The sequence below is a fragment of the Poecilia reticulata genome, linkage group LG1 (genome assembly GCF_000633615.1).
Source record: "Poecilia reticulata strain Guanapo linkage group LG1, Guppy_female_1.0+MT, whole genome shotgun sequence".
Lineage (NCBI taxonomy): Eukaryota > Metazoa > Chordata > Actinopteri > Cyprinodontiformes > Poeciliidae > Poecilia > Poecilia reticulata.
The window spans coordinates 23,347,480-23,374,248 of record NC_024331.1 but is presented as its reverse complement, the minus strand read 5'-3'; the positions used below and the strand labels follow the sequence as shown (position 1 = coordinate 23,374,248).

Here is a 26,769-nt window from a genome sequence, read left to right as displayed (position 1 = left end):
CACACACACACACACACACACACACACACACACACACACGCGCACACACACACACACACCTCCACAGAGCTTTCTGTAGGGAAGCCTCTCATGGTGAAATTTGTTCTCAGATGGCTCCATTTTAAAGAACATGAATGGCAACATATCAATGATCCTGCATTTGCATCTCAGAAACTTGCAGTACTCCTACACCTCGTCCCTGACTGTACCTCTGCGATCATCATCTGCAGCTTCTGTCAGCACATCTTTTTAAAATCCAAAATTATTACCATCCTTTTTTACCTCAGTAAACGTTTTCACTGTCAAGATGTGGTCGCTGACGTTACCACTGCCAAGTTGAGGACGCAAGATGAAAATTGGGGGGTGATGAGGAGGGAGAAAAAGAGCGAGAGAGAGCGCGAGAGAGAGAGAGAGATGGTCCAGCCAACCTGTGTGAGATGGCAGCCACTTCAAAGACTCCAGGCCGCACCGGCGATCTGTTCCACAGTGTCTGAGCACTGTATGAAAGGCAGAAATGGCCGCCGTGTGAGTCCTTGCCAAAGCTACCTCAGGGAGAAATGTTGGAAAAATACAATTTTTCACACAACTATCCTCTGGGAATGGGGAGACTTGATGAAATGAGAAAACAATAGCAGACATAACATACAAAAAAATAAAAAATAAGAGTAGAAAGATGGCTGAGCAGAGTGGTGGCTAATTATTTCACTTTTCTTTTCAGTCCTGATAATTTAGCTCGACCAAATGTAGCGCCAAGATGAAGAGTTTAAGATTGCATGAGGCTAAACTCTCGTGTTGTGCTCAATGTGCTTGTGGAAAAAAACAGTAGCAGGCTGTTGGGGTTCTTTCATGAACGCCACCCTAAACTGCCTTCTCCTCATGAGCTTGTATGTACATGAAATAATAGAACAAACTTGATTTCTCCAATAGTGCACCAGTTTATATAAATTATATATAATATGTATATAATATGCAAATTATATTTTGGAAGATCTTAGTAATTCTGAGTTCAGGTCGGGTTATTAACGCCAGTTTATAAAAAAAAAGTAATCTTAGATCACTTTGTAAAGCAGGTCCAATTCATACAGATATTCAGATCAGCTAATTATATAAAATGATTCAAATTCAATTACATCCTGAGCAAGTAGAGTGAAGAGGACTGACTCATGTTTGCAGCTTAAGATGCTCAACTATCTGCTGCAGGTTTGAGTGTTGAAATCAAACACCAAAGAAAGATTCATTGCTAAAGAGCTGTTAAAATTTACTTTTCTAAATAAATTAATTTAATATATTCTAACCAGTTATGGGGATCATTCTACTTGGTTTGGTGCCCATATAAAGTTCTCTGCAACTTAGCAATAACCTTAAATAAATGTAATCAAATCGGGAACTTTTGAATGTGTGCCCTGAACACATGAACCACAGTCATTATAACTAATTGTAATTATAGTGTAATTACAATTAGTAACTTCATTAATTGTAATTAGTTATAATGACAATTTTAGGGTTCAATAGCTCAGCTTGCTAACAAGTTTGACTTCAGCGTGAAGAGTTGCTGCTAGATCATATTCAAAGCCGGATACAAATGTTGTTTGGTGCTTTTCTCCAGAGAATCTGGACTCTCAACCACTGAGAAGGATAACTTACTTAATGTTGAAGTTGTCAGTTTTACCCATTCTCTAAAATTTGGCTGTGACGTATGTAATGCACCAGTTTGACGCTATGAAACTTACCGAAAATTACGCTGTAAACAACCAACCCCCCCATTATGAAGAGAGAAGTGCTGAGCTGAACAAGATGGCTGTTAATGCTAATTCACTATTTATTTATTTTTTTTGGGGGTGGGGGGCAACATTGGCTGAACGGCTTTGTTCACTTCCTCGGCTACCAATGCTAAAACTACAGGCAGGCTACAATTCTAAAACAGAAAATCAACATCGCTGTTCTGTTTGCCGATTGGCCTGGTTGAAATTCTACTGGAGAAATCTAGCTTAATGGCAGAAATCCCATGCGGAGCACTGAAGAGAGATGAGCATCAAGCGGAATTGTGTAGAAAGGCGATGACAAGGCTAGTTAAATAATCCAATATGTCAAAAAAAATAAAAAAATAACAGGAGAAAGAGATGGATGGAGCTGAAAAACTACTTAAGTAAAAAAAAAAAGTTAGTGCATGGTGCAGACAAATGCACCAAATTAACAGCTACTTTGGATGCTGGCGGTCAGTGATGTCACAGGATCAAGCAGGCTGACTACAAGTTAGTCGTGCAAGCTGGGACTTGTTGTCCCATCCCAGACTTAGCATGTTTTTGTTTTTGGATGTGTTCAGGCCACACATTAAAGATGGCCAACCAGCATTGTTACACCATATGTGCATAAATAATTAATCTGCTTGATCAATTACAAACATTCCGTACTGGTTTGATTGCAAAAGAAAACACACCGAGTCTGTGTCCAAAATTAAAAAGGTAATATCTCAATATACAGACTATTCATCTAGCTGTCCTGTTCTGCTTCTATTTTATACCACCTAAAAAAAAAAAAATAAAGTCAATAATTCACTTCCTGTATGGTTAGCATTTTGCTTCAGTTAAATGTGTTCTAAAACTATGAATTCTTTGCAAAACCAGCATTGTTACACCATATGTGCTATAGTTGATGATTGTTGCTGTTAAGTAGCAGACACTGACAGCATCAGCTTTGTTTGTGGAGTTGTAAAAGAGGGACAGGATGATGTCAGTCGGAATAGAAGTGAGGAAGACTTTGATGTAGAGGGACAGGAGAAGGATAGTAAAAAAGGATCCAGATGAAAGTGGAATAGGAACCACTAAAAAATGTCCCAGGTTCAGGTGCATTGAGCCGGATTGGGCTGGCATTAAAGCTTTCTTTAAAATTATATTAATCTCTTAAGATTAAAGCATTGTGGTCCAAACTCTGGCATTTAGCATTGCAGCTAAACTAGCTAAGGCTTGAATTCTTGCTTCAACACACAAATTGTCTCAACTACAAGTCTCATGGCAGCTGTTAATTTTTACAGCATCTAACTCCCAGAGATAGAAAAATAAGTAAGGAGCCGTATCTCCACAATCTATTTCGCAACAATATCGCATTGTATGGAGAAACGAGATGCAAAACTCAATCCTCAAACTCTATATACAAAATCAAAATATTTCCTCATTTAAACGAGAAAGATCTTAACAGTGAAGCAGAAACACCTTAAGGGATTTTTGAACATCACCTAGAAGAAACAAAATGAGAAGATGGGAAGTCAGGGGGAGCTTTATGCCTTACTAAGAAATTGTAACCTCTCAGAAGAATGTGTTTATATATCTAGTTATACTAAGAAAGTTTTGTGTTTTAACAGCACTGCTCCTGAATTTATTCCTGGCCCCGACAGTTAAATGCTTCTCTAATTTTACAATACTTAGTCACTTTCTGACTGAACAAACTTTGGTTAAGTTATGGAAAAACGGTTTAGGTTTGTAACTAAAAGGAAAGTAATTTTTAAACATTGCGTTGAAAACTAACGCAGTTAATTCAAATGTAAAAATGGTTAGTATCTAGAACTCTCCAAAATTCCTTTGTGCAATATGTACTTATCTTAATCTAAGATTGTCCTGATGAACAAAATGCATTAAGAGTGCTCTGTTTGTGACTTCACAAAGAGCTTAAAGAGAATTTTAAACTGGGTCTTAAACAATCTTTGTTCATGTTAAATAATCATGTTCATGTTTGGTCAGTTAAGGTCAAATGCAGCCTGTGAAATATCCCATTACTTTAGGGACGACAGGAAGTCACAAATCAGATGCAAACATCAGCTGCAACTGTTGTATCCCAGCTGTAAAATATGACCACATTTTCTTACTCACTCACTCCTTTGACTGACTGATACCTTTTATGAAGAGGACACGTCACATACCGCCCCGGTTAGATTGGCACCCTGGGTGATGAGCCACATAACCCATTTAAATGATACACAACTGGAAAGAGGTGCGAAGTGTATTTTGGGAAGCCTACATGTGGGACACCGGCATATAAAAAAACACACAAAGCACGAGGTACAGTGAAGCTGTTTATGTGACAACACTAACATTAGCCGTCCCAACCTCATTGAAAAAAAACCACTCACCCAAACGGTTCCAGAGAAACAAGAGGAGATACTCACACTGTGACACACTCCAATATTCACTTATCCTGGCAGCTTGCCTGCCAACTACTGATCTCACTAGACAGGATAGGCTCTGAACTGTGGCTTGTTGATAATACAGCACCAATTGTAACTCTGATCTACCAGGGCAGCGACGTTCCTCTGCTGTACTGTTTGCACCATGCACCTTCTCCGCGGATTATGTTACCAGATGCCATGGACACCGCTTTTCCTGCATGGATCCTAATCCAATCTTTTTTTTTTTTCTCTTTTTTTTCCCCCTCTCTCTTAATAGCCAAACCACACTCAGTAAAGAGCTGCACTGCCTTAGTGCATTTAACAATGAGGTTTTGGTTGGTACAATCATCCTTTTGTTTCCCCACAAGGAGTGATCCGTGGAGGGATTTTCTTGTGGTTATGGTTTTAATGCAGCAGAGTTTACCACAACCATCAGGCCGTGTAGATTCGTGTTGCATCATGATGCAAACACACTGAATTTAGCAGCGGGTTGAGGTGACTTCAAAAGTTTCACTCTTCACCACCTCAACTCGATTAATGCTCTGAAGATCTTTGTAATAACACAAGAAGATTCACACCCGTCTCCCTGCTTGGCACCATTTACTTTCTTTGCTTTTCTCCTTGACTGACAGGTTGTACCGTTGGCAGGTTCTCTCTACAACAACCGCAGCGTAACCAACTGTGAAATTATAGGCCAACAATCAAAACAGTACCAGGCTTGTCATATCAGTGCCAGTTATCAACCATTGTCTACCAGGTCACTTGCGTTGGAGAAATGGTTGGACAGCTGACATTAAAACGACGCATGCCATTTTATATTTGGAGGCACTGTCTGAGTTGATGTGCTGCTGTGATTAGGGGCTCCTATGAGTGCTAATACACTTTTATTTTATTTTATTTTTTTTACATTTTTTTTTGCATGTGAAGTCATAAAGTTGTTAATAAACACTGATTCGCACAAATGAGCATGGATATAAAGAGCTGAGAGAGACTCAAATTGCTGTATTATGCGAATGACCATTGTAAAGCTATGCACATATTGAAACGATTTAATGTAATTTAAGGCATGAATTGGGCATACACTTTAACATGATAATTTTGAAAATTATGATTATGACTATTATTATTATGTTCTATATCTTTCTTTTCGAATATTTAATGTAATGCTGACCATTTTTACTTTATTTATTTATTTATCTATTTATTTATTTACCTAATATGAAAAAGAGATAACATAATATTTGCACTTTTTGTAGAAAATGTGAATTGCTACATTCTAACTTTTTCAAATATTACCTCAGTCTTCATGACAAACACCTGGACAGGCCACTATAAAGTATTGAGTAATGTCTTTGTTTTAACCAGTATATATCCCAGTAATGCTGTGCATTTTTAAAAAATATTTTGGACAAAAAAAAAAGAAGAAAAAAAACAAACTTTGCCAAATCCATGCTGCAATATTTAATATTTCAAATAGGATGGAAGCTCCAATAAATAAAGAAGTGTGACGCACATTTCCCTGATAGAATCTCTTGAGCTGCATTTTCTTAATGCAAAAGCTTGATTCGGCTTGGATGCTGAAGGAAAAAAAACAACATGGGCAATAAAAGCAATCTGGTATTTTGCAGCTTATAGTACAGCCATTTTATAAGACGATTTTTATTATGGGATTTATCCATTTAAATGCTGCAGGATTTAGGGAGATAATTCTCTTTTTCAAATCCTCCGATTTTCAGATCAATGTTAAAGACTCGGGAAATGGCGCGAATCATATTCTCTTTGTGCGACCCTCACTTGACGGTCCTTCAGCGGCATCTCACCCCCCACACACCCCCTTCCGTCAACTCGACAAAGTGTGATCAGGAACGGAGTTAAAGCGGCGCACGAATGAAAGCAGGGAAGAGGCGCAGTGTAGAGGCGCTAATGGAGAAGACTGCGGAAATAGGGCGTGTTAATTATAATATTAAATGAGATTTTGTGTCAAGTATTGTACGTGGTGGTCAGCTCTGCTTATTCTTAAATTTCTGTTTCATTCTGTCTGATCGGAGGAGAGCAAGAAAGGGCAGCTTCGGTGCATTAAAGCAACGGAATTTACATTTTAAAGCTGCCTGGTAGACTCTTCTGAAACACCAATCAAACTTAATTTATATATAAAAGCTCACTCGTAGTGTGTTTTTTTCCCCTATTCGTTTTGTTACTTTATTGCGATTTCATCAAGACAAAAAAAAATAAATAAAAAATCTACTTTCCACAAATCAAGCTCAGACATGCGTATGCCTCTGGTGACATCACACATGGCATAAAGCAACTGATGATATTTATTTTAAGAACATCTATCGCTGTTTTTGTCCACTTTTGAACTTAAGTTTTTAGTCAAGATCAACTATGAAAGGTGTTTACTTGTGTTCAATCTACTGATGGCGCTCGTTTGTCTTGATTCTTGTGCCTCTTGTGATGTCATCAATATAAACACACACAAAGCAGAATTATACTCTTTAGCATGCCTTCTAAAAACGTATATTCCTGCAGAGGAAAGCCGTACTCTATCACCATGCTGTGGTTTTATTTTTAGAGGAAATTTGCAATTTAAAAAAGAAAGAAAGAAAACCAACCAGAGCAAAGCTTTAAAACATTGAATATGTTAAAGACACTATTAGTTGAAATTGAAATGTAAGCTAAATTAGGACACTAAAGTGAGATTTAGTTTTGTAAATTTAAAAGGCACGGTCGTATTTTTGTAAGGACGCAAACTGCAGCTTACAGTTAGCATTAATGTTAAACATTGATAAGAAAATGTGTTAAATAAATTGATTTGTATTCACTAACACACACTCAAAAACACAAACCACACACACACGCACACACACACACACACACACATACACAGGTGCGCCGCAGCTACAGTCATAATAACACACTGAGGAAAGTTCTGATCTTTCACCATAATGAAATTCAGCTCTGCTCAATCAAACAGAATCCCTGTTTTGTTTACATCCAGCCTTCCATACTTCACCCTATAGAGCCAAACAGAAAGGAACTATTGAGTTTCCACAGCACGTACCATTATAGCGCGGGGAGTTCTGCCAACCCTCTCAATGCCCCATTTTCCTTTAAAAGTTCAGCGTCCAAAAAAAAAAAAAAAAAAAAAAAAAAAGTGAGGGAGAGAGAGCTGAGGGAGGACGACTTCTTCTCTCTTCACTGTTGCCGGAAGCAAAACAAAAAACGGACCTTTAAACAAGTCGGCTTTAGGCCCAGAAAAAGAAGAAAAAAAAAAAAGTGGGTCCACTCTGCAGAAGACTGGTTGAAAAGAGGACAGCAGCAGCTCCGGACCTCCCTCCGTCCTATCGCTGTTTGGTGTCAGATGCACCCATGTCCTGCACGAGGAAGTCGGGGAGACGTGCGCGTCAAAGTCCCGACGAACTTGTCCAGATTGGAAGACGCATAGACAAAAAACATATCCCGAAATGATCTTAATATTACGATCAATTTACTGGACAGGAGGGGTGACACAAAGTAAGTTTCTCTTCTCTTATGCTTTCATTAAAGAGTCTTTGCAGTCGAGCAGCTTCTGCGTCCAAAACTCGTCCAAAAAGCAGCGCGCCCGATCGCTTTTACCGTCGTATATCTCTCTCTTTCGCTCGCTCTCTCTCTCTCTCTCTCTCTCTCTCTCTCTCTCTCTCTCTCTCCACACTCACTCACTCACACACACACACACACACACGCACACGCGAGAATATAGATACACACAAACTGAGGAGGGTGGTTGAGGGGGTGGTTGGGGGGGGGTGGGACACCCTCACCGCCTCCTCCTCCTTGAAGCTGACGAGATGAAAGCGGCGTGCAGCGTCGCGTTGCGCCGGTAGCGGAACGCCGGCAGAGCAGCGACACGTCGGCCGGCCGGTCGGTCGGGTCCCGGACTGCAGCGGAGATACGTGCGGGGAAAGGGAAGCGCTCCGGCGGCGGCGACCGAACGGCTCACCTCACCGGCGTGCACAATCAGAATCTCACACGGTGGTTTTGTGGATGAGTTGGTTCACAGTGAGCCACCTCGAACCGAGGAATTATTGGGTGAATTATTAATAAAGCGAGCGGTGCGCATGCAGGCTGTCGCGGAGAGAGCGCAGCGACCACGGGGGGAGCAGCTGGGGCTTTAGGAGCATTAGGAGCACCAGGGACTAAAATCACGGACTGCAGGAGGAGAAGGGGGGGTGGAGGGGATTATTACAGGCTGCACTGGCTCCGGCACATTCCGTCAACACACTTTACTTATTATGGTCCAACTTAGAGCTGTGCTCAAGCAAAAAGAGGGAAAATATGATCAGAACAAGAAGAATCTGCTAATACGCAGTTTTTTTTTTTATCGTGGTGTTGGGGGAGCAAAGGGGAGGAGGATACGCGCAGCTCATCAGGTCAAAGACATTCTGATGGGTTGTTAATCAGACTTCTGATTGGGTAATGCTAAGCTGGGGTTTAACAAGTTTTAGCTCCCTGACACAGATCTGTGCAAAGAACGTCACCAAGAGATTACACGAGTGCAGAGATCAGCTTGGAAGATTTGATTTTTTGGGGGAAATAAGTTCACAGAAACGTAAACACACGAGCAAGCCGCAGAAGAAGAAGAAGAAGACGCACGACGACGTTTATAATAAGCTATTATTGCTAATAAGAATTTTGTCAGATTATTATTTAAAAACATATTTTTAATGCAGAAAAAAAAAACGAAAAAAAAACGGAGGCTTTGCTTGAAACAAAATCGTGACCCCTGAAGGGCCCCATGCAAGGACAGACTCCTGTCAAAGAGACAGGGAGTTGTCTCAGCATAGGGCCCTTTTTCAAATAGTAAAAAAAAAAAAAAAAAATTAAGAAAATATTTTGACCTGATAAAACACAAACAACAACTGGACTGAATTGAATACACAAAGCTTTCCATCTGCAAGGATATTTATTTCAGGCTCTTTAAAATTTAGAAGGTCCTACTTCACACATGAAATAAACATTTGCGTGACGAATGCGGCACCTGCATATTTATTTTTGCTTGTCCGCGTTCATTTGTGTCCGTGTGTTCATTTGTGTTTGTGTGTGTGTGTGTGTGTGTGTGTGTGTGTGTGTGTGTGTGTGTGTGTGTGTGCGTGTGTGCGCGCGTGTCGTCATCATGTCCTGTAAACCAGACGTCTGATGACATTCCTGCAACATGGCGAATTATTAATAATTAAGTATTGACCCCCCTAACACATTTGGCCCCATGAATTAGTCATCTGTAACCAGGTTTGTTTTGTATTTCAGCCTCGTTTTTTTTTCTTTCTTCAGACTTACATGAAAAACTAATGTGTCTGGGTGAATAACGTGTGTGTAGGCCTGTGTGCTTTGCTACAAATACACAATTTTTTATTTCTAAAAAAAAATAGACTTTATATAACATATACATTCAACAATGGAATGGTGTTGCTTGGGATTACCTTCAAAACAGTCAATTAATGTAAAATCAAAACAGCAGAATAAATTTACAAATGTTTAACTTTCCTTTTACTATCCAGGATACAATTGAAACACGCATTTAATTTATGATAAATACAATTACTGAAAACCAAACGTTTAACAACAATGTGAAAATTGTAACAGGTTGTCTTTCCTTAAGATTATATTTAGTGAGACAGCTTATAGGTCAAACATTTCTCGAGACGTTAAAGTAACAAAGAAAACACCTATCAAACAAATAAATAAATAAATAAATAAATAAATAAATAAATAAATAAAGTTGGTAAAACAGGTCAGATGATGGTAAATCAATTAAATAAATTAAGGATGTTCTAAAATAATAATCATCACAATAAAAGTTGAACAACAACAACAACAATAATAATAATAATAATAATAATAATAATAATAATAATAATAATAATAATAATAATAAAACAAAAAGTAGAAAATGTTAATAAAAAAACTTAAGCAATATATTTTTAGATTCTTTCGTCTTTTTTAAAATAATTGTATTTACACTTTAATTGCTGACTTTGACATGCTTTTCGTCGTCTTCTTTTCATCTTACAGATGCTGTTGGGTATTAAACTCAGGCACGCCCGCGATGGCCTGTTTGTAAAATGATCAGTTTACTGGAAAACTCCCAAAATGGGCCTCTGAAACCCTCCAAATAATCCCTCAACACGATTTTTTTCTTCACTCGTAATTAAAGCGCAAACTGCAGCGCGCAGTCAGCACACCGAAGAGCGCCTTGACCAACTGTAGAGCCAACTTTTGCAAAAGGCCCTGACTGCAAGGTTTCAGGGAATTAGATCATTAAGGAAATTCAATAAAGTGAGGAAAATGGTGTCTATTGAACGAAAAAAAAGCTTAGTTGCTTTTAATCAAAGGTTTTTATCTCAACATAATATAAAATAAAAATAAAAAATAAAAAATAAAGCACAACTTTATTGGAGTGGGAGAAGAAATCAATACGATTTCCAAATCTTTTGTAGTTTTGTCATTAACAATTTATATTTATTTTACAAAATAAAATAAATAAATATTTTTTTTTTTTATCTAAAATGCAAACCTGTTCGTACTCAAAAGGAAATGTTGGCATAACTAATTTAAAGATCATTTTTTTATGGATGCATAAGGAGTTTTAACTGAAAGGCCTTCACAACTAATATGATGCAAAAATCAATTGGCTGAATCCACAAATGAAACGCCACAGCGGTCTTTACTGAAAAGATATGGAATACAGTTGTTTTCCATTTAGTTTTTTTTCGCGCAAGCAGTAAATATATATATAGCGATTTCATCTCGAGTCATCGTGCATTTGCACAAGCTGACCTCGTTTCAACGTCTCCATCGCGTCTCTTGCAGTGCAAGCAGGAGCGAATTTTGCGGATCGGAATTTAAAGCCGAACGTGTTGTGGTGGCGCAGGGGTTAAGCACAACCCACATATGGAGGCCCCAGTCAGCGACGCAGCCGTCGCAGGTTCGATTCCCGGCCCTGGCGACCCTTGCTGCATGTCCTCCCCCCTCTCCCACTGCCCACTCCCCTGTCAATCAACCATCAAATAAAGGCCACTAGAGCCAAAAAATTCATATAAAAAAAGCCAAACGTGTATAAATCAAAATCTAAGTAAGCTGAGAATAAAAAAAGAAAAAATAAATAACAAGAAGAACTCCAAACATAAACATTTATCAACGTTACTTAAATCAATAATAAATAAATAAATAAAATAGAGAAAGAGCGCACACAGTAAGACTTAGGCTTTTCTTTTTTATTTTCTTGGAAGAACACTATAGCTTAGAAAAACAAAACAAAAAAAAAAAAAACACCATTTGATGCTGGCTAGATCCAAAAGTCACAAAACAAACTGCGGGGCATCCGTTGGCAGGCAGCGGCGTCCTAATCACGCAACTTGTAAGCGTCAATTAGGCTGAGCTTTGGGGGTTAATGAAAGCCCTGAGCAGTGCGCCTGTATGTAGCCGCAGCCCCCTTTAAACTGCAGACCACAATGCCTCTGGTAGCACGCTGCTTTAAGAGCCAGCATCATGTGGGCAATGAGTTCCCCCCCCAAAGAAAAACCTCAGAGTGAGGAGAGAGGCGCTCGGGCAACACAGGAGCACTTTCTCCTGATGCCAACATGCTGGTCTGTAAAGCTAGAAATAATTACATGCTGTACTCCAAGAAAACAACTTCTAGATCCCACGCAAGAAAAATAACTGCAAGACTTGGTGAGGCTGATTATTTCTAATTAATTAAACTGAAAACAGGTCAGGGAATGGCCCTGACGTCCCATCAAATATGTGTGTAACACATTTAAGCTACATTTTTTTAACTACACACAGAGTGATCTGTATAAGATTGAGGTATAAAATAGTAATGTTAAAAAAAAAAGATGAATAAAAATATGAAAATGTGATGCATAAATAAACCACCACAATGAAAGCCCCCAAAATGGGGAGAAACTGATCATTTATTCCTTAAATTCAATTTAAAGACACAATATGGAGTTTAATGATAAAGAGAAGTCAACAGGTGCACAGAGTTGTGTGTGTGTGTGTGTGCGTGTGTGTGCGTGTGTGTGCGTGTGTGTGCGTGTGTGCGTGCGTTACAAATACAAAAAGTTTGATAAGCCAATAATAACCATCAATAAAGAATATGTCATTTTGTGTCAGAAAGGAACCCAATTTTTTGTATTAGTCATTTTTCCTCTGCCTTAAAGCGCTTCTCTCTTTCAAAAGAAGATGCAACAAAAGCATAAATAAAGGCCAAAACAATGAACGAAGTGTCCCAACAATATGAAGCAACAACAAGGTTGTACATTAATGAAAATGTGAAAATACATCAATCAAATTCGAAAAAGAAAATGATCAGATTTCATTTTCTTTTTCTTTTTTTTTTTTTTTTTGGATTGTAATTTCACAAATACTTTAAAAAGTATGACAACTGAAAATCAGTGAAAAAAAAGGGGGCCAAGAAAAATAGTTTATTTTCTGTAAGACTTCTTAGCTGTATAGGCCTCAGCCACCCTGCTGCAGAGAGGCAGACAGAAAACAACTATCCTCCACATCATCCATCAGACTCTGTCGTCCTGATATAGTTTTTGTCTCTCTCTCTGCAATCTTCATTCCTCACTGAAACAGATAGCATTGGGAATGCCGCACATCCCTGCGAAAAGTGCAACACAGGCACTGGAAAGCAAAGGAAAAGAACAAGTAGGAGAAAAAAAGAAGAAGAAGAAGAAGAAGAAGAAAAAAAAAAAACAAGGCTCTTTTTGTACGCGGTGGCTGAGGTTTTTATCCCTGCGTAGCAGAGTGTTGTCTAGCATTACAAATCTCAGCCCGGCTGCAGCCCTGAAGGACACGGACATGGGAGGGCCCTCACACTGTCTGCATCCTTTACGCTCTGCCATGCAAATCAGACCCAAAAGTTGAGGAGATGGAGGGCTGTGGAAGGAAAAAGAAATATAAAAAAAAAAAGGAAATGAGGGAAGAATGAAGGGCTGAAGAAATGAAGGAAATGTATGCGGCTGGAGTAATGAAGGAAGGAAGGAAGGCAGTAGTTAGTTTCGAGTAGTTGCATACGAACAAAAAGACAGTTTGTCTGTGTGAGCTGCTGTGAGCGAAAGAGGGAGAAAAAGAGCGGCTACCAAGCGGCCACTGGAGGTGTGAGGAATGCCCGGCCCTGGCACAGGAGAGCAGGGGTGGAGGGTGGAGTATGTTCACAGCTCTGCTGCCAAGCTGAGTACATTCCCACTACACAGTCATGGAGACTCTTTAACCTACACATTTCTGCAGCAGCACTTTTCTTCAGGAGAGCCTCCAGCAGTTACACCTCGCAGCGACTTGTTCTGAAAAACACAGAGGGGTAAAGTAGAACCTGAGCCGATCAAGGTTTATTTATTTATCTTTTCTTTTTTTTTTTTTGGCTAATACCAATTTTTTGGTTTTCTTTGAGATTTGACCTTCCAAATACATTTTTAGGACATAATAGAGAAGAGAAATGCCAGGTTCTCAGATGAAGATTATAGTTTTGAATCCAAGAGAAAATAAACGACAAGTTCATCTTATTAATGCAATAAAGCAAAGATCCTCAACAAATAAATTAGTTTTTAAATTAAATAATAATAATAATAATAATAATAATAATAATAATAATAATAATAATAATAATAATAATAATAATAATAATAATAATTTTTAAAAAGTACAGAGTACGGGCAATTGTTCAATGTTTTTATAAAGACAAAAGCGATGGGAGTTTTGATGCATTTAATGAGGAGGAAAATATTCAGAAATTGAAGCTGATCAAGCAAGATTGTCTGATTCTGACCTCTGACTGATTTGTAAAACCCTGGATTAATTGTTTTCTCAGCACCTCAAATAACAGTAATATCATCTGGGAACTAAAAATACACACATTAATAAAATTGTTTCTCTGTCTTGTTTCTGCAAGTTGGGGAACAGAAACAGAATAAGGAGACAATGCAACTCCGTTTACCAAACTGTGATGCAATTGGCATCTCTTGCAGCTCACCAGTTGCAGCTTTCTTGTAGTATAGGAGTGATGGGAGGCCCTCCTCTGCTTTTCACGCCTGGAAAAATGTACCTTTATTATGAGCAAAAGAAAAGTGTAAATATTTATGCCATTACCTTTCATAGGGCTTGAAATACATCATAAGTTTCAGAGTGTAAAATGTTTTCAGGTTTTGGTATTGATAGCAGAGGCAAATATGAATGAGTTTAGCCTCTTTAGGTAAACACAAACGCTGTTCGGTCAGAAGGTTGATCATTTTGGAGTGTTGTGGTGGCGCAGGGATTAAGCACAACCCACATATAGAGGCTTTAGTCTCGGCCTGGTGACCTTCGTCTTCCCCCTTCGCCCATTGCCCCCTTTTCCTGTCAATTCACTATCAAATAAAGGTCACTAGAGCCAATAAAACCTTTAAAAAAATGGGTAATTTTATAAGAAGGAGCCTCATTATTCTTCTTCACCACATGAGGATCTGGTCAGAACTCACTGAAACACTTCAGTGATGAAATAAAGCGCAGTAAGGTGGTAAAATTATGACGTACTTCAGCTCATGTAGAGATTGAATTTGTGCAGTGACAATAATACTAGACTAGACCTTCACAAGCAAATAATGTCATCTATGAAGCATTCATACTTTGATAGAGATAATCAATATAGACAAGCTTAGGAGATATTTTTATTTCTACTTCAAACATTTCTTTTAATCCTGTCTTTATATTGTCACTTGTTTTAACTTTATTTCATTTTTGAGTTTTCACTCAAGGTGCACTGAGGAGGTTAAGTATGAATTATTTTATACGATGCTGTTCATTCAGCAGCAATTCACATTTTCAACATGGGATTAAAATTAAGATAAACAATTTAACCATAAAAAACAAACTATGAATACAGGTTATTAATTATTCTTTCCAGTTCCTTCTATTGTTATTACTACCTTAATCTTAGATACTAGTCACTTTGACCCATTTTGTGAGTTATAATTTTGAGAGTCTTGAAAGCAACTCCGAGCTATAGCACCAACATTTAAACAAAAATGTATAACTTCACGTAATTGTTTCATTTTAACATTTGCCCCTGCTCAAATATTACTGAAATACAGTTATAATAATTACATTTATTACATTTATACATTGCTAATTCGATTTTTTTTTTAAAATCACAATAAATAAAAGCAGTTTTGAGTCGCTCACTGCAAATCATTTCATACATTTTGCACATTTAGCTCCATATAGAGTAAAACAAGGTGATATTGCATTAATTAGTTGCTAGTAGTTGCCTTTTTTTTGGTAGGACCTTCAGTCGACTGCTCAACAAATATGATGCACATAGGTTACCGTTTGTGGTTCAAACACAGCATTACTTTAGTTAGATTTTCTGTGACTGAAAATGTTTTTCAACCTCCAAATGGGTTTCTTTTGCAGGTAAGAAGAACATTTTTTTTTTTTTAACTTAGCTGACTGGAAGTGTGCAGCAAAAAGTGGGGGAGGGGCTTTGCTGTATTACTATAGATTCCATACAGACAGACAGGCAAAAACTATTTTATTTATTTATTTTTCATCTCATTAAAGGAACTTTTAACAGTGAGCACTGTATGATGGAAGACTTTACCAGCTTTTTAAAATCTTGGAGTGCCTTGATACAGCTGACCAATAAAAGTCTAAAGCTTAATAAATGAGTCAAACCCATAACCTCTGGTGTTAAATCAACTCAGGACTGGATCGGTCAACTGGCTAGTAAAATAATCCAAATTGGGTTGTTTTAGGTGTGCAGCAGAGACCTCTAGAAAGAAAGAAAGAAAAACAATGCTTGACATCATCTTGTACAGGTAAATAAAAAATAAAAAAATCTTAATGTTTTTTACTAATTCAGGCCTATTTATTGCAGTAAATCCACAGTAGAAACTTTTGGAAATCTCCTGATAACAAACAAATATGTCAAGAGGTTCCCAGAGAGGGAAAACTATTCTTCACAAAGTAGGCAAAAGTAACAGAATCATTCATTTTAGCATGGCCTTTTAAGACATCTTTGCTCAATATGAGAATTGCTCTCCCTCAGTGCATCTTTAGCTTGAATTGAAACAAAATGAAATCATTTAAAAAGGCCAACATAACAATGTTCAGGCACAATTAGAGATGTCAGTAGCTGCAAGAAAATTCTTCACTGTTCTCACTGTGGTCGTTTACCTCCATGTGATTTGTTGTATAATAGTACAGTGGTTTGTTCGTTTGTCTGTCTGTCTGCCTGGCCACACTTTGCAGTGAGACTTTTGGAGACGAGTGCTGTGGCCTGAAGTAAACTGTGAAACCTCGGGAGGACGTGACATTAGGCTGACGTGAGAGACGTTTGGCTTTCTAGACACAGGCGTCACCTTTCCAAGAATTTTTATGAGGCCGCTGCTGCGTGTGTGCGTTAGGCCGAGTGGTGCTTTATCATTGGCCTGCACTGGGCTCAGCTCACATATCACCCGACGCACACTCACACAGTTACACAGATAAGCCGAGTTCAGAATCACAAAAATTGTATCGACAAAAAAAATTAGCTTTCTTGTCTAGAACGGTTGGGTAATTATCTTCTTTTTTTTTTTTTTTAAACAGATGAATTGTTGAAAACTTAAATTTAGTTACATGTCAGTTTGTTTTTACCTCATGTGGATTGGCTAATTTCTCTTTGCTTTGTTTCATTAGTGTAAAAAAAATTATAAAAGAAATAACACAGTTTGACATAATTAAATTGCATGTGATATTGTTGGGATTTTTTTTTTTCATTTTCACAGGTGAAATCAGATTTCCGTATTGTCAAACACATATTAATCAGAGGCCTGCATTGGATCACATCTTCCATGCACGCCAAATTGTGAGTGTTTCACCGCGTGTGCTCCCATCTGATTCCCCTCTTTTGTGTCATAAACCGTCAGCAAACGTGACCTGAACTGAGGGTTGCCACGGCGTCTCCTCCCAGCCCGGGCGCCACCGCGGCCTCAACACCGCAGCTTGATTTGTTCTGGGCCGGGCAGGTCAGCGGCGGGCGGAGTGTGAAACTTAGTTTTTCTGTTTGATTGAAGAGGGAGGAGGAGGACGGTGAATGAAGGTTGTGTGTGCATGTGTGTGTGCGTTGCTGCGTGTGTGTGTGTGTGTGTGTGTGTGTGTGCGTGCTCCCCCAGGAAAAAGAGAGGACTCCTAATCTGTTTTCCTGGCTCTTCTTTAAAGGGAGAGCAAGACACACCAGAGGCTCCCTCTGATCTGCTGCCCCATCCATCCCTTCACTTTCTCTCCTCTGTCTCTCCTTTTCCTCGCCGCCATCATCTGTCTCTCGTTCCCTCTGCTTTTAGCCCTCGTTTTTTCGCGGCCCCCCGTCCCTATGCTCCCTCATCTGTTGTGTTGGCCCGCTCCGGTCTTTGTATGGCAACAGCCCTCATCTCCAGATACTCGCCTAAGAACTCTGATTCCACTTAATCGCTCAGTTTTTTATTAGTTTTCCCCTCGCAGGGTATTTTGTGTTCTGTATTGCGTTTATCTATTATGCTGTTTCAGATTTATTGCTTTAGGAGGCAGACTGTGTGGCACACTCCCCACCAACGTGGTACACGGCGCTGTGATCTCCCTACGTCTGCCCCTCTTTATGCCTGTTTGCTTTCATCCCCTCAAAATTAAATGAACAAATACACAACCAGAGCGCTGCCACACTCTGCTCACAACTCTTCATGTTCTTCGCCCAGCGCTTCTTTTATTACTTTACTTTTATTATTCGGTGTCTCAAGGCCTCAGCGGCGTTTATTTAGCATGCATGTGTGTGGTGGAGGGGGTGGGGGGGAGAGAGTGGCATCAGTTTCTCGGTTCCACTCTTAGATCCATCTGTCCTGGCACCATTTGGGCTGTGTTGCTTTACTTTTCAAATATCAATATAAAAAGAAAATCACAGGTATGTGAGCACAGATGTCTGTCTTTGAATGAGTTTTTTTTGAGCAATTTGCACAATATTTAAAGTGGCTTAGTTGTGACTATGGCACATTTAAGCCCCGCTCTGTTCCAGAAAGATTAAAATATACTGTTTATTCTTCCTCTTTTAATGGAGGAGCCTGAATTTTTAGCCAGCAAATGAGAAAACCCAAGGTCATTTTGCTGCCACTGATTTGCGCTGGACTCCAAGCGTCTAATTCCTACATAAATTAGGAAGGATGGCAGGCGCGCTGAAAATATTTTGCCCTGAAAATGGCGGCGCCACCATACTGGCCCTCCATTTTGTTCCATCACCGAATCCGAGTCTGGATCCTGCACCTGACTTGTTGGACCGGTGCTTGCAATTGAGAAAAAAAAAAAACAACCAAAAAAACCTCCTCCCTCTCACGATGTCCCGCTGTTACTATGCGGCCTGCTTCTGGTTACTGGACGACACGAATACCGTCAACCCGGGTGAACCAATGGAAAGTGGGACCCCGTGACCACTGGTCCCTCCTTAATCAACTCTGGTTCCAGGGGCTTCCTGAGGCCGGGGAAGGGGAGGGGAGGTGTGCGGGCGAGAGGGGAGAAACTTGGGTTGTGGCCATCAAATCGGCCAAATCCAGAACCAAATGAGGAGAGAGACTCGTAGAAACGGCCAGACAAACGGAGACAGAAACAGAAACACAGACAAAGCCAAGATTCAGATATATCTATCTATATACATATAGATAGATATAGATCTCTCTATATATCTATATATATATTTCTATATATAGATATATATATATATATACACAGCAAAAGAAGTTAAACTAACAAATTAAGCGGTAATATAAAAATACAAAGTAAAAAAACAGAAAAAACAACAACACTGGCTTCTTTTCGGGGTGCATAAAAATTATTATTCATGACCTCATCCCTCCCTTCCAAATTCACCACCCTCCCTCTCAAATGCTCCCTCCTCCTCCTCACTTCCTCTCCCTTCCATTGGGTGGCAACACTTGGTAGGGCACATGGTGAGACAGCTGTTGCAGGCCAACATGGGCATCTGTGGTGCCACAGTGGATGGGATGGGATGGGGTGGGGGTGGAGGGGTGGTGTGTGTGTGGGGGTGGGGGGGTTAGAGGGTGCAAACAGCGTCAAGACACAAACCGTGTCTCTGCATTCGTGTTGTGAACTTTCCAGAATTGCTTGCTGAACTCTTAGAGCTGCTGTGGAGACGTGAAGGGTTTACTAGAGTGAGAGCAAGCAAAGTAGCACCCATTTTCACCCAGTTCTTCCAAGCCAAACAGTGGATGACAAATTACACCTGCGTTCAGAACCACAGCAGATCCGACATTAACATGGGAACGCACAAAAGGCTTCCCCTCAGATGAAAGTTTGTGTTTTCGGCAACAGTGAGTGTGGGCTGGTCACCGGTATCAAGGATTACTAAACTAGACTGTTACAGCTACTCCTACTGTTCAAACTGAATTATTCACTTTTTTCACTCATTTTGTAGGAATGTGCTGCAAATTGCAAAGAAATTGGAGCAACACTTTTCTCCCGAATTACTTTGGCTTTGTGGGGCTTACCCTTGCTGACAGTTTATATAAGGAACAACCATGGCACTGATTACTTGTGTCACGGTATGTCAAGGTTTCCAAAAGCTAAGGTTTCGAAATCATAATAACAGTTCCTACAGTTTAAAGCCCTTTTATTCCAGAGAAAGGGCCTGAAAGATTGCTGCCAGTAATGCCCCTCTCACAACTGTTTCTTTGCACTGCCAGGAAGCTGGCTGAAACTTTTTAGTAAGTTACAAGACAAACCTGAATGCTTGGAAACATTTCTAGTCACACACACACACACACACAAAAACACAGACAGGCACCCATCACTCTTAGGCAGTGGTGTTTTAAAGAAGTGGTGTTTGTAGCTCGCTCTACAAGGGCTGGTAGCCTCACTAATTAACTGACTGACATCTGCTTGGTGTGCTAGTAGGGCTGTGAAAGAGTGTAATAATCTGAGCAATAAACACTTAAAAAGCAAAACATCAGACGTTTATCTCAATAAATAAAGATAAAATGAAAAAAAAAAACTTTACTGGATTTTTATATTTTTGTAGACAGTGTATGAGAATCAAAATAGCAATAAAAACTGTAGATAACAGTAGTATACTGTAGCTGTAGCAATCGATATTCTATGTTAGAAGCAGAGTGAACAAAGTTGCTTTTCTGATATAAAGAAAATATATTAAAGTCCCATAATATATTAATATCTTTAAATTTTGGTGAGACAATATCATGAAACTGTGATTTTTCTCGTGCTCCCCCACGCCTGCCTAAGAAAAACACATTTTTCTTTTTCGCCGGGAGTATTTCACTCTCTCTACCTCACATTCATGCAAACTTTTTTTTGGTTTTTTTTGCCAGGTAATGAGGGTTTTCTCGGGTATATTACCACACGCCAGGTGCCTTCCCTTCCCTTTACTCCGCTTCCCCTCACACACGCTTCAGCCTTACCCCCATCTACCCTTCTCCCTCGTTTCTCACAGCACCTAAACAGCACACCCCCTTTGCCATTTCTCTCTCCCCCAAAGCGCCAGCACAGCCCCACCTCATGGTGCCAAAGTGGGCAGCCTCTGCCTTGGCGTTGCCTGGGCCTTCTGGTGCCCCAGATAGCTAAGTGAGAGTGTGCGCATATGTGTGTGAGCTGTGTGTGTGTTTGTTTGTGTGCATGTACTGGCCCGGCTCTTTGCGGACACAGCCAGCCCTTTAAACTGTGTCAAGGCTCCAGATGCTGGGAGAGACTGGGATTAACACAGGCGTTTGTATGCAGACACATACGCACAGATGCACTGTTCTCCAGGCATGAAGTATTGCATCATTCAGGTCTTACACGTTTAGCTGAAAGCTGCGTGCATTTCTAATGCAAAAACAAAAACAGAGATGTACTGATCCGAATTGTGTAGACAGGTTTACGCTTTCGCTTTTGTAAAACTTCCAAGTGCTTATAAAAATTTTAGCCAGCACTGAACTATAATTGACACAAATGGAAATTATTATTTCTGCCTTTCCTGCGTTAATATTAATATAAGTGTATAATTATGCCACATACCAGGGCAGCTGTCATAAAATAAGGGCTTACTATTGTTTTAAAACAAAGACACATATTTTAAATTATCCTTAGCATCTAATGCTAGTAGTGACAAAGTTAGCGGTACTAAAACAGCTTTTTTCATGTGTAGTCGTTGGAGAATGTTGACTCTAATCTTACTTCAAACTCAATTCAAATTAAGCCTATTTTATTGATTACAAAGAGAAAGTACAATTTGTTGTAACTCACATTACCCAAGATTCTTTAAAGAGTTGTTGTAGATGCTGATGGCTGTGGGCAGGAAAGATCTCCTGTAGCGGTTTGTGTTACAGCGAGTGTGAAGAAGCCTCTGTTCTACAGCAATCTCATGAAGACGATGCTCAGGGTTGACCGTAATTTTCTTGATTAAATGAAAACAAATTTTGTCACCGTCACCTGCAGAGGTTCCACTGCAGTCCCTTGAACAGAACCAGGCTTCTTTTTCAGGTTGTTTAACTTTTCTAATGCACTGGCCCTGATGCTGCTGCCACAACAGATGATGACAGAAGACAGTGAACTCTCCACAATAGACTTAAAGAAGATATGCAGCATCTTTCTGTAAAAACTTAAGGACCTAAGCTTCCCCAAGAAATACAGCCTGTTCTTTCTTGTAGTTGGCTTCATTGTTAAATTCAGTCTGTTGTCTAGTTGTACGCCAAAGAATTTATACCAGTCAAGCAGCTCCACTTCTTCAAGATGGTATTAAGGTATGACCTGACCCTGTTTCTAGTCAGAGATTTCAACCATGTTGCCAACATTTCCAAATCCAAAAATACACAATAAAACCTGGTAGCCGCTGAAAGTCTTGCTCTCTCTTTCTCATTTAGGACACGTCTGTCCATTGATGAAAGCAGTGAACTTTGGCCCCATTCATGCGACAAAGCCTGGACAGCAAAATGGAAATATTGCGTTTTGGCCAGTTGTCATAAAAAAAAAAAAAAAAAGGGTCTGACAACAGGCCCCACAGTTAAACCTTTTGGAAACAATAAACTCATCATGCACATATTAATGCAAACTGAAGTCATCTTGCGTTTGTGCATGCAGGCCCGTTTTCACCAGCACAGAGATCAACGAGGGCAGGCCTCCTTGTTTTGCTCCTGCTCCACCTCTTCAGATCATTTGGTGTGTTCAAAGCAAAATATGCTCAATTGTGGAGCATTTATGCCATCAGAAGACATGCAGTGATTACGTGTACCAGATCATGTGCACTACTGTACAAGCATAGGATTAGAAAAACACGCTTCTCAATCAAAAAGTTCACAGAGTTTCAATGCTTCCAATCTGCTCGGCACGTGCACTCCATCGTTTGCAGTGCTGTTTACATTTTTCATCTTGTATGCACATTTTTCTCCATGAGCATGAGGAACAACAACCACGAAGGTGGAACAGAACCTATAGGAAAACCTGCAAACCTTGGCATTACTTTGAGATGATGTAACAGCTGCCAACATGGCACCTCGGAGAGCAAAATCTGGACTGGGTGAACTCAGAAACGGGACCTTGGAGACCTGACACACACACAAGCCCCGGTGTCCCTGCACTGGCCTTTCAGTAGCATGCCACTTCCCCCGCGGGTATAAATGCACACATGCGCATACACACACACAGAAAGGCAGACACAAATATCAAACAAAGTGTCCACCTTCTATTTGTTTATTGGCATGCCACTGCCCTGAGGGTATGCAGATTTACATATACACACACACACATATGCGTATATGCATTCACAAAGACAGAGCAGAATTCACATTCCACCAGAGGTTTGACATTAACCAAGTGCAATTAATAGGGCTGAAGTAACAGGGAGCCATGGTGAATTCAGGCAGTGTCCCTGCAAATCAGCAACAGCTACAAACCGCCAATTACATGTATGCGAGCTTTAGACATGCCTGTGTCCAAGTGTGCAGAAAGAGGAGGGAAAAAATAAGTGAAAGTTTTCTTCCAAAGTTCAATGTCTCTCTCGCTCGCCATGTCTTGCTGAGCAGCAGTTGTGGTGCCAGTTATGGAGTGTTTGCCATAGCAGGGAGCTGCCTTGGCATCGTGCCCTAATTTGGGAGAATTAAAAAGCACTAGACAGGCCCCTTTGTGGTACCGTGCGCCCGCTTTAATCTCCCCACGCCTCAGCGGGCACCCACAGCACCAGGAGTTGGCTCCATGCCCACATGACCCCAGGCAATATGGAAATTGCCACCAAAAAACCCCTAACTGAGCGTCGAACCCATGCCCCGGTGCACAGTGCACACAGCTCCCAGAGACATGCGCAAAGCGAAGCTATTCCTCACGCAGACACGGTGCAGGAGGGGCAACTCCCGGCTCACAATGGTGCTTTGTACAGTACGCTCACTTGCACATACTTACACATATGATTAAAAAGCATGAAAAGTAACTGCAGGCTGCATGTGTGCACCGACATGCAGCACTGAGATACACACACACACGCACACACACACACACACACACACACACACACACACACACGCACACGCACACGCACACACACACACACACACACACAAACACAGGTTTGTTTGTTTGAGAGGGCTGCAGGGGCTTGAAATGGATTGGTACTTCACATTTACTTTTCCACACATCCAAACTTGTTTCTGTTGATTGTTGTGAGGTCATTCATCAGGACTAATGATACTGGCAGACCCAGACTCTGCTGCACTGGGCACCAACTCTGGCAGCGCAAGCTAACTCAAGGAGAAAGGGGACTGATTTAATTACACGCTGAGGGCAAATGCACACGCATGCATGGCAAAAATAAAATGGATGAAGTATAGGCACATACTGTTTTAGTTTTTAGGAACCAAGTCAGAGTAGACACATTACAAAAAATTGTATTGCAGTTTGTTTGTTTTTTTTCTGAATCTGCTACAAAAACAGCCTCATAAATCCAACTGTTCTATGAAGGCCTCAGAGGTTTGTTAGACAACATTAGAGAGCAAACACAACAAACACAACTGCAAACCTTCGTAGACATGGCCATCCACCTCAACTGATGAGTCTGGCAAGGAGAGGGTTATTCAGGGAAGGAAGCCAAGAAACCTCTAGTGACTTTGGAGGAGCTGTGGAGATCTGGAGCTCAGGTTGGAGCATCTGTTGACAGGAGAGCTAGTCGTTTCACGCTCTGCAAATCTGAACTCATGAGAGACTGGCAAGAATAAATGCATTTTTGAAAGAAAGCATTTAAAAAGTACATTTCGGACAGAACATGTCAAAAATGTTCTGAAAGGGTACATTGAGGAATTTTTAGCTCTTTGTGCAAAACGCAATGTGTGGTTTAAAACTGACGTGCATGAACTGAGCATTTCCATGGTGAATATGGCAGCAACACGCTGTGGTGATGGGAAGACAAATTAAGCTGATTACAGAGAATTTGTGGAAGATGTCCTGTTACAGGTTGCAACAGAGTTGGGATTGGGATTCAGGTTCAATTTTCAGTCAAACTGCAGATGTGAATCCAATCAAAATGAAATAGATGAAAGACAAAAAAAAATTATATTCACACTCACAACTAAGCCCAAATGAGAATTAACTATTTTCTGAAGATCAGGCAAAAAGGAAAATATTGCTTCTCGAGACTCTTGAAAGATACCTGAAAAGATTTTTAGCAACTAACATAGCAAAATGATGATCTTCAGCAAGTTTAAAAGGTACACTATACGTTCCAGATCTTATTTTATTTTTTTAAGGCTAAATTATCCACTTCCAAATTCCATTTTTGTTGGTCTAACACATGACATCCCACAAAAACAAATTGAGTTTTATTGGACAGATGCTTCATCCTGGCAGGTCTTGAGAGTCACCGATGCAAGTCAACCTGGCATGGCGGACATTTAAAAACTTCCCACCGGTGGCAAACTTTCCTGAGACAAACAGCGTCGTGCACCAACCAAACAGATTAAGGTGGACTCAGCAACTTTGCAGCTAAATTCAATGAAGGCGCCATTAGTGAGGCCACTAACCCGCCTCTCTGCAGGTTCACAGCGTTCCCTTCCCCTAAAACAAAGAGCCACTTTGGCCCTGGAACAGGATGCACTCCCATCCCTCTCTCTTTCTCTCTCTGTCTGCGTTTCCCCCAGTTTCTCCTTTCCCTGCTCGGTCTCCCTCTCTGTCCATTTGTCTCCCCACTGGGTTCACTTAATAAGCTTCAAAGGTTTCTGGGCAACGTGGTTTTCAAAAAGGAAAAAGAAAAAGTTACCATGGCATTTATTTGGCTCACAACATCTTCCCTCTTGCTGAGTATATGGGGTTGCCATGACATCAGTTGGCACATTATAAAGCATACAATTGTGTATATGTGTGTGTGTGTGTGTGTGTGTGTGTGCATGCGTGCACGTGTTTTTGCGCTCTTGATGGACACCGTGCGCCAACCCCGGCTAAATGCTCAGACATTGGTGGAAAAGTGAGCAGCAACCGCACTAACAAGAGTTCAGCTTCGCTCTGCCAACTTACCGCTACAGAGGGACGCAGCCCACAACATACACGTGCACTCAAACTCCTGCGTGGTGGGTGATGCTAATATGAATATCAATTGGAATATTCATTAGAAAGTCAATCTTGGATGTGTGTATTTAATCTCAGCCTCAGAGCTGAGCATAAACTAGAAAACGTAACATGTGTTTGGCTTTGACATATTATTAATAAACTCAGCAACAGAAGATCTGGCTAAGAGTAACAGCAGAAATGCATTTTTCTGCGAGTACATTCTGTGTTTGTTTTGGTTAAACTTACCCGTAAGAGTCCCGGATCCAAGTGCAAACTTTGGAATTGGCTTCGGGTTTCCGCGGATGGTTAATGTTTTCGTGCTGGCACCTCTCTTTGTTTCTGCTCCTGTTTGTCGCAGGGACTTAGGTTTTTTTGTGTTCGTGCATTTATCCTGTGCACTTCAGTTAGCGATGAGCGCAGAAGTAACTTGTCGTTCCCGATTTGCACGTTTAAAACAGAAATGAGATGAGCGGGAAGGTCAAAGCAACACTGGGTGCAGCAGGTGATGTATTGCAGAATGATTATTGATCTTATTGTCACATTACTACCTGTGATTTTGTGTGCTGGGCTTTTCATCCTTTGGTGCCACGTTCAAGAGGCCTCAGTGAGCCCCACGCCTCTCTATTGTATGCTAACTGAGCCGATCAGACAGTTAAGCACCAAATTGTTTAGATTTACTTTAAAAATAATTTCCATTTAAAACTAGTTTGTTTCTCTTTGGATTTGAAACAAACACATTTTAAAAGATAGAACTATTAAAAAGAAGTACATATTTAGAGAGAGAGAAAAAAGGTTGTACATTTTGCAACAACAAAAGGCATGTTGAATATTATTACGATCAAACACATCTAATATTTTCTAAGCAGCTTCATTAATCATTAATCTTTGGTGATGAGCTTTAAATGACTGAGCTTATAAAGGCTCCTTGCCATCACCCCGATCAGGCCAGGACTCTTGCTGTGCCACTCCAAAATTATTAAAATGACTTATATTAAGAAGAAACCTGTTGACAAAATTAAAAGATTATTTCAAACTAAAATCTGTGAAGGGTATTAATA

General features: G+C 40.2%; 1 protein-coding gene and 1 long non-coding RNA gene across 3 annotated transcripts in view; both read right to left on the bottom strand.

Annotated features, from left to right (window-relative positions):
- Positions 1–7,797, bottom strand: part of nfixa (nuclear factor I/Xa) — a 140,845-nt gene extending 133,048 nt beyond the window's left edge. The window contains exon 1 of one of the 2 annotated variants that reach the window (XM_017304744.1): positions 7,221–7,797. In XM_017304744.1, the coding sequence (XP_017160233.1) occupies positions 7,221–7,223 (3 nt within the window). In that variant the 5' untranslated portion in view covers positions 7,224–7,797. The remainder of the gene's footprint in view (positions 1–7,220) is intronic. The other variant, XM_017304770.1, reaches the window with a different exon arrangement.
- Positions 7,798–12,588: 4,791 nt separating this feature from the next.
- On the bottom strand, positions 12,589–26,349 carry LOC103468469 (uncharacterized). The gene is made up of 4 exons (XR_001776279.1): positions 25,958–26,349; positions 24,192–24,319; positions 14,172–14,243; positions 12,589–13,485 (listed from the first exon to the last, which is right to left on the bottom strand). It is a non-coding gene; the product is annotated as an uncharacterized LOC103468469 (long non-coding RNA).
- Between the last annotated feature and the right edge of the window lie 420 nt (positions 26,350–26,769).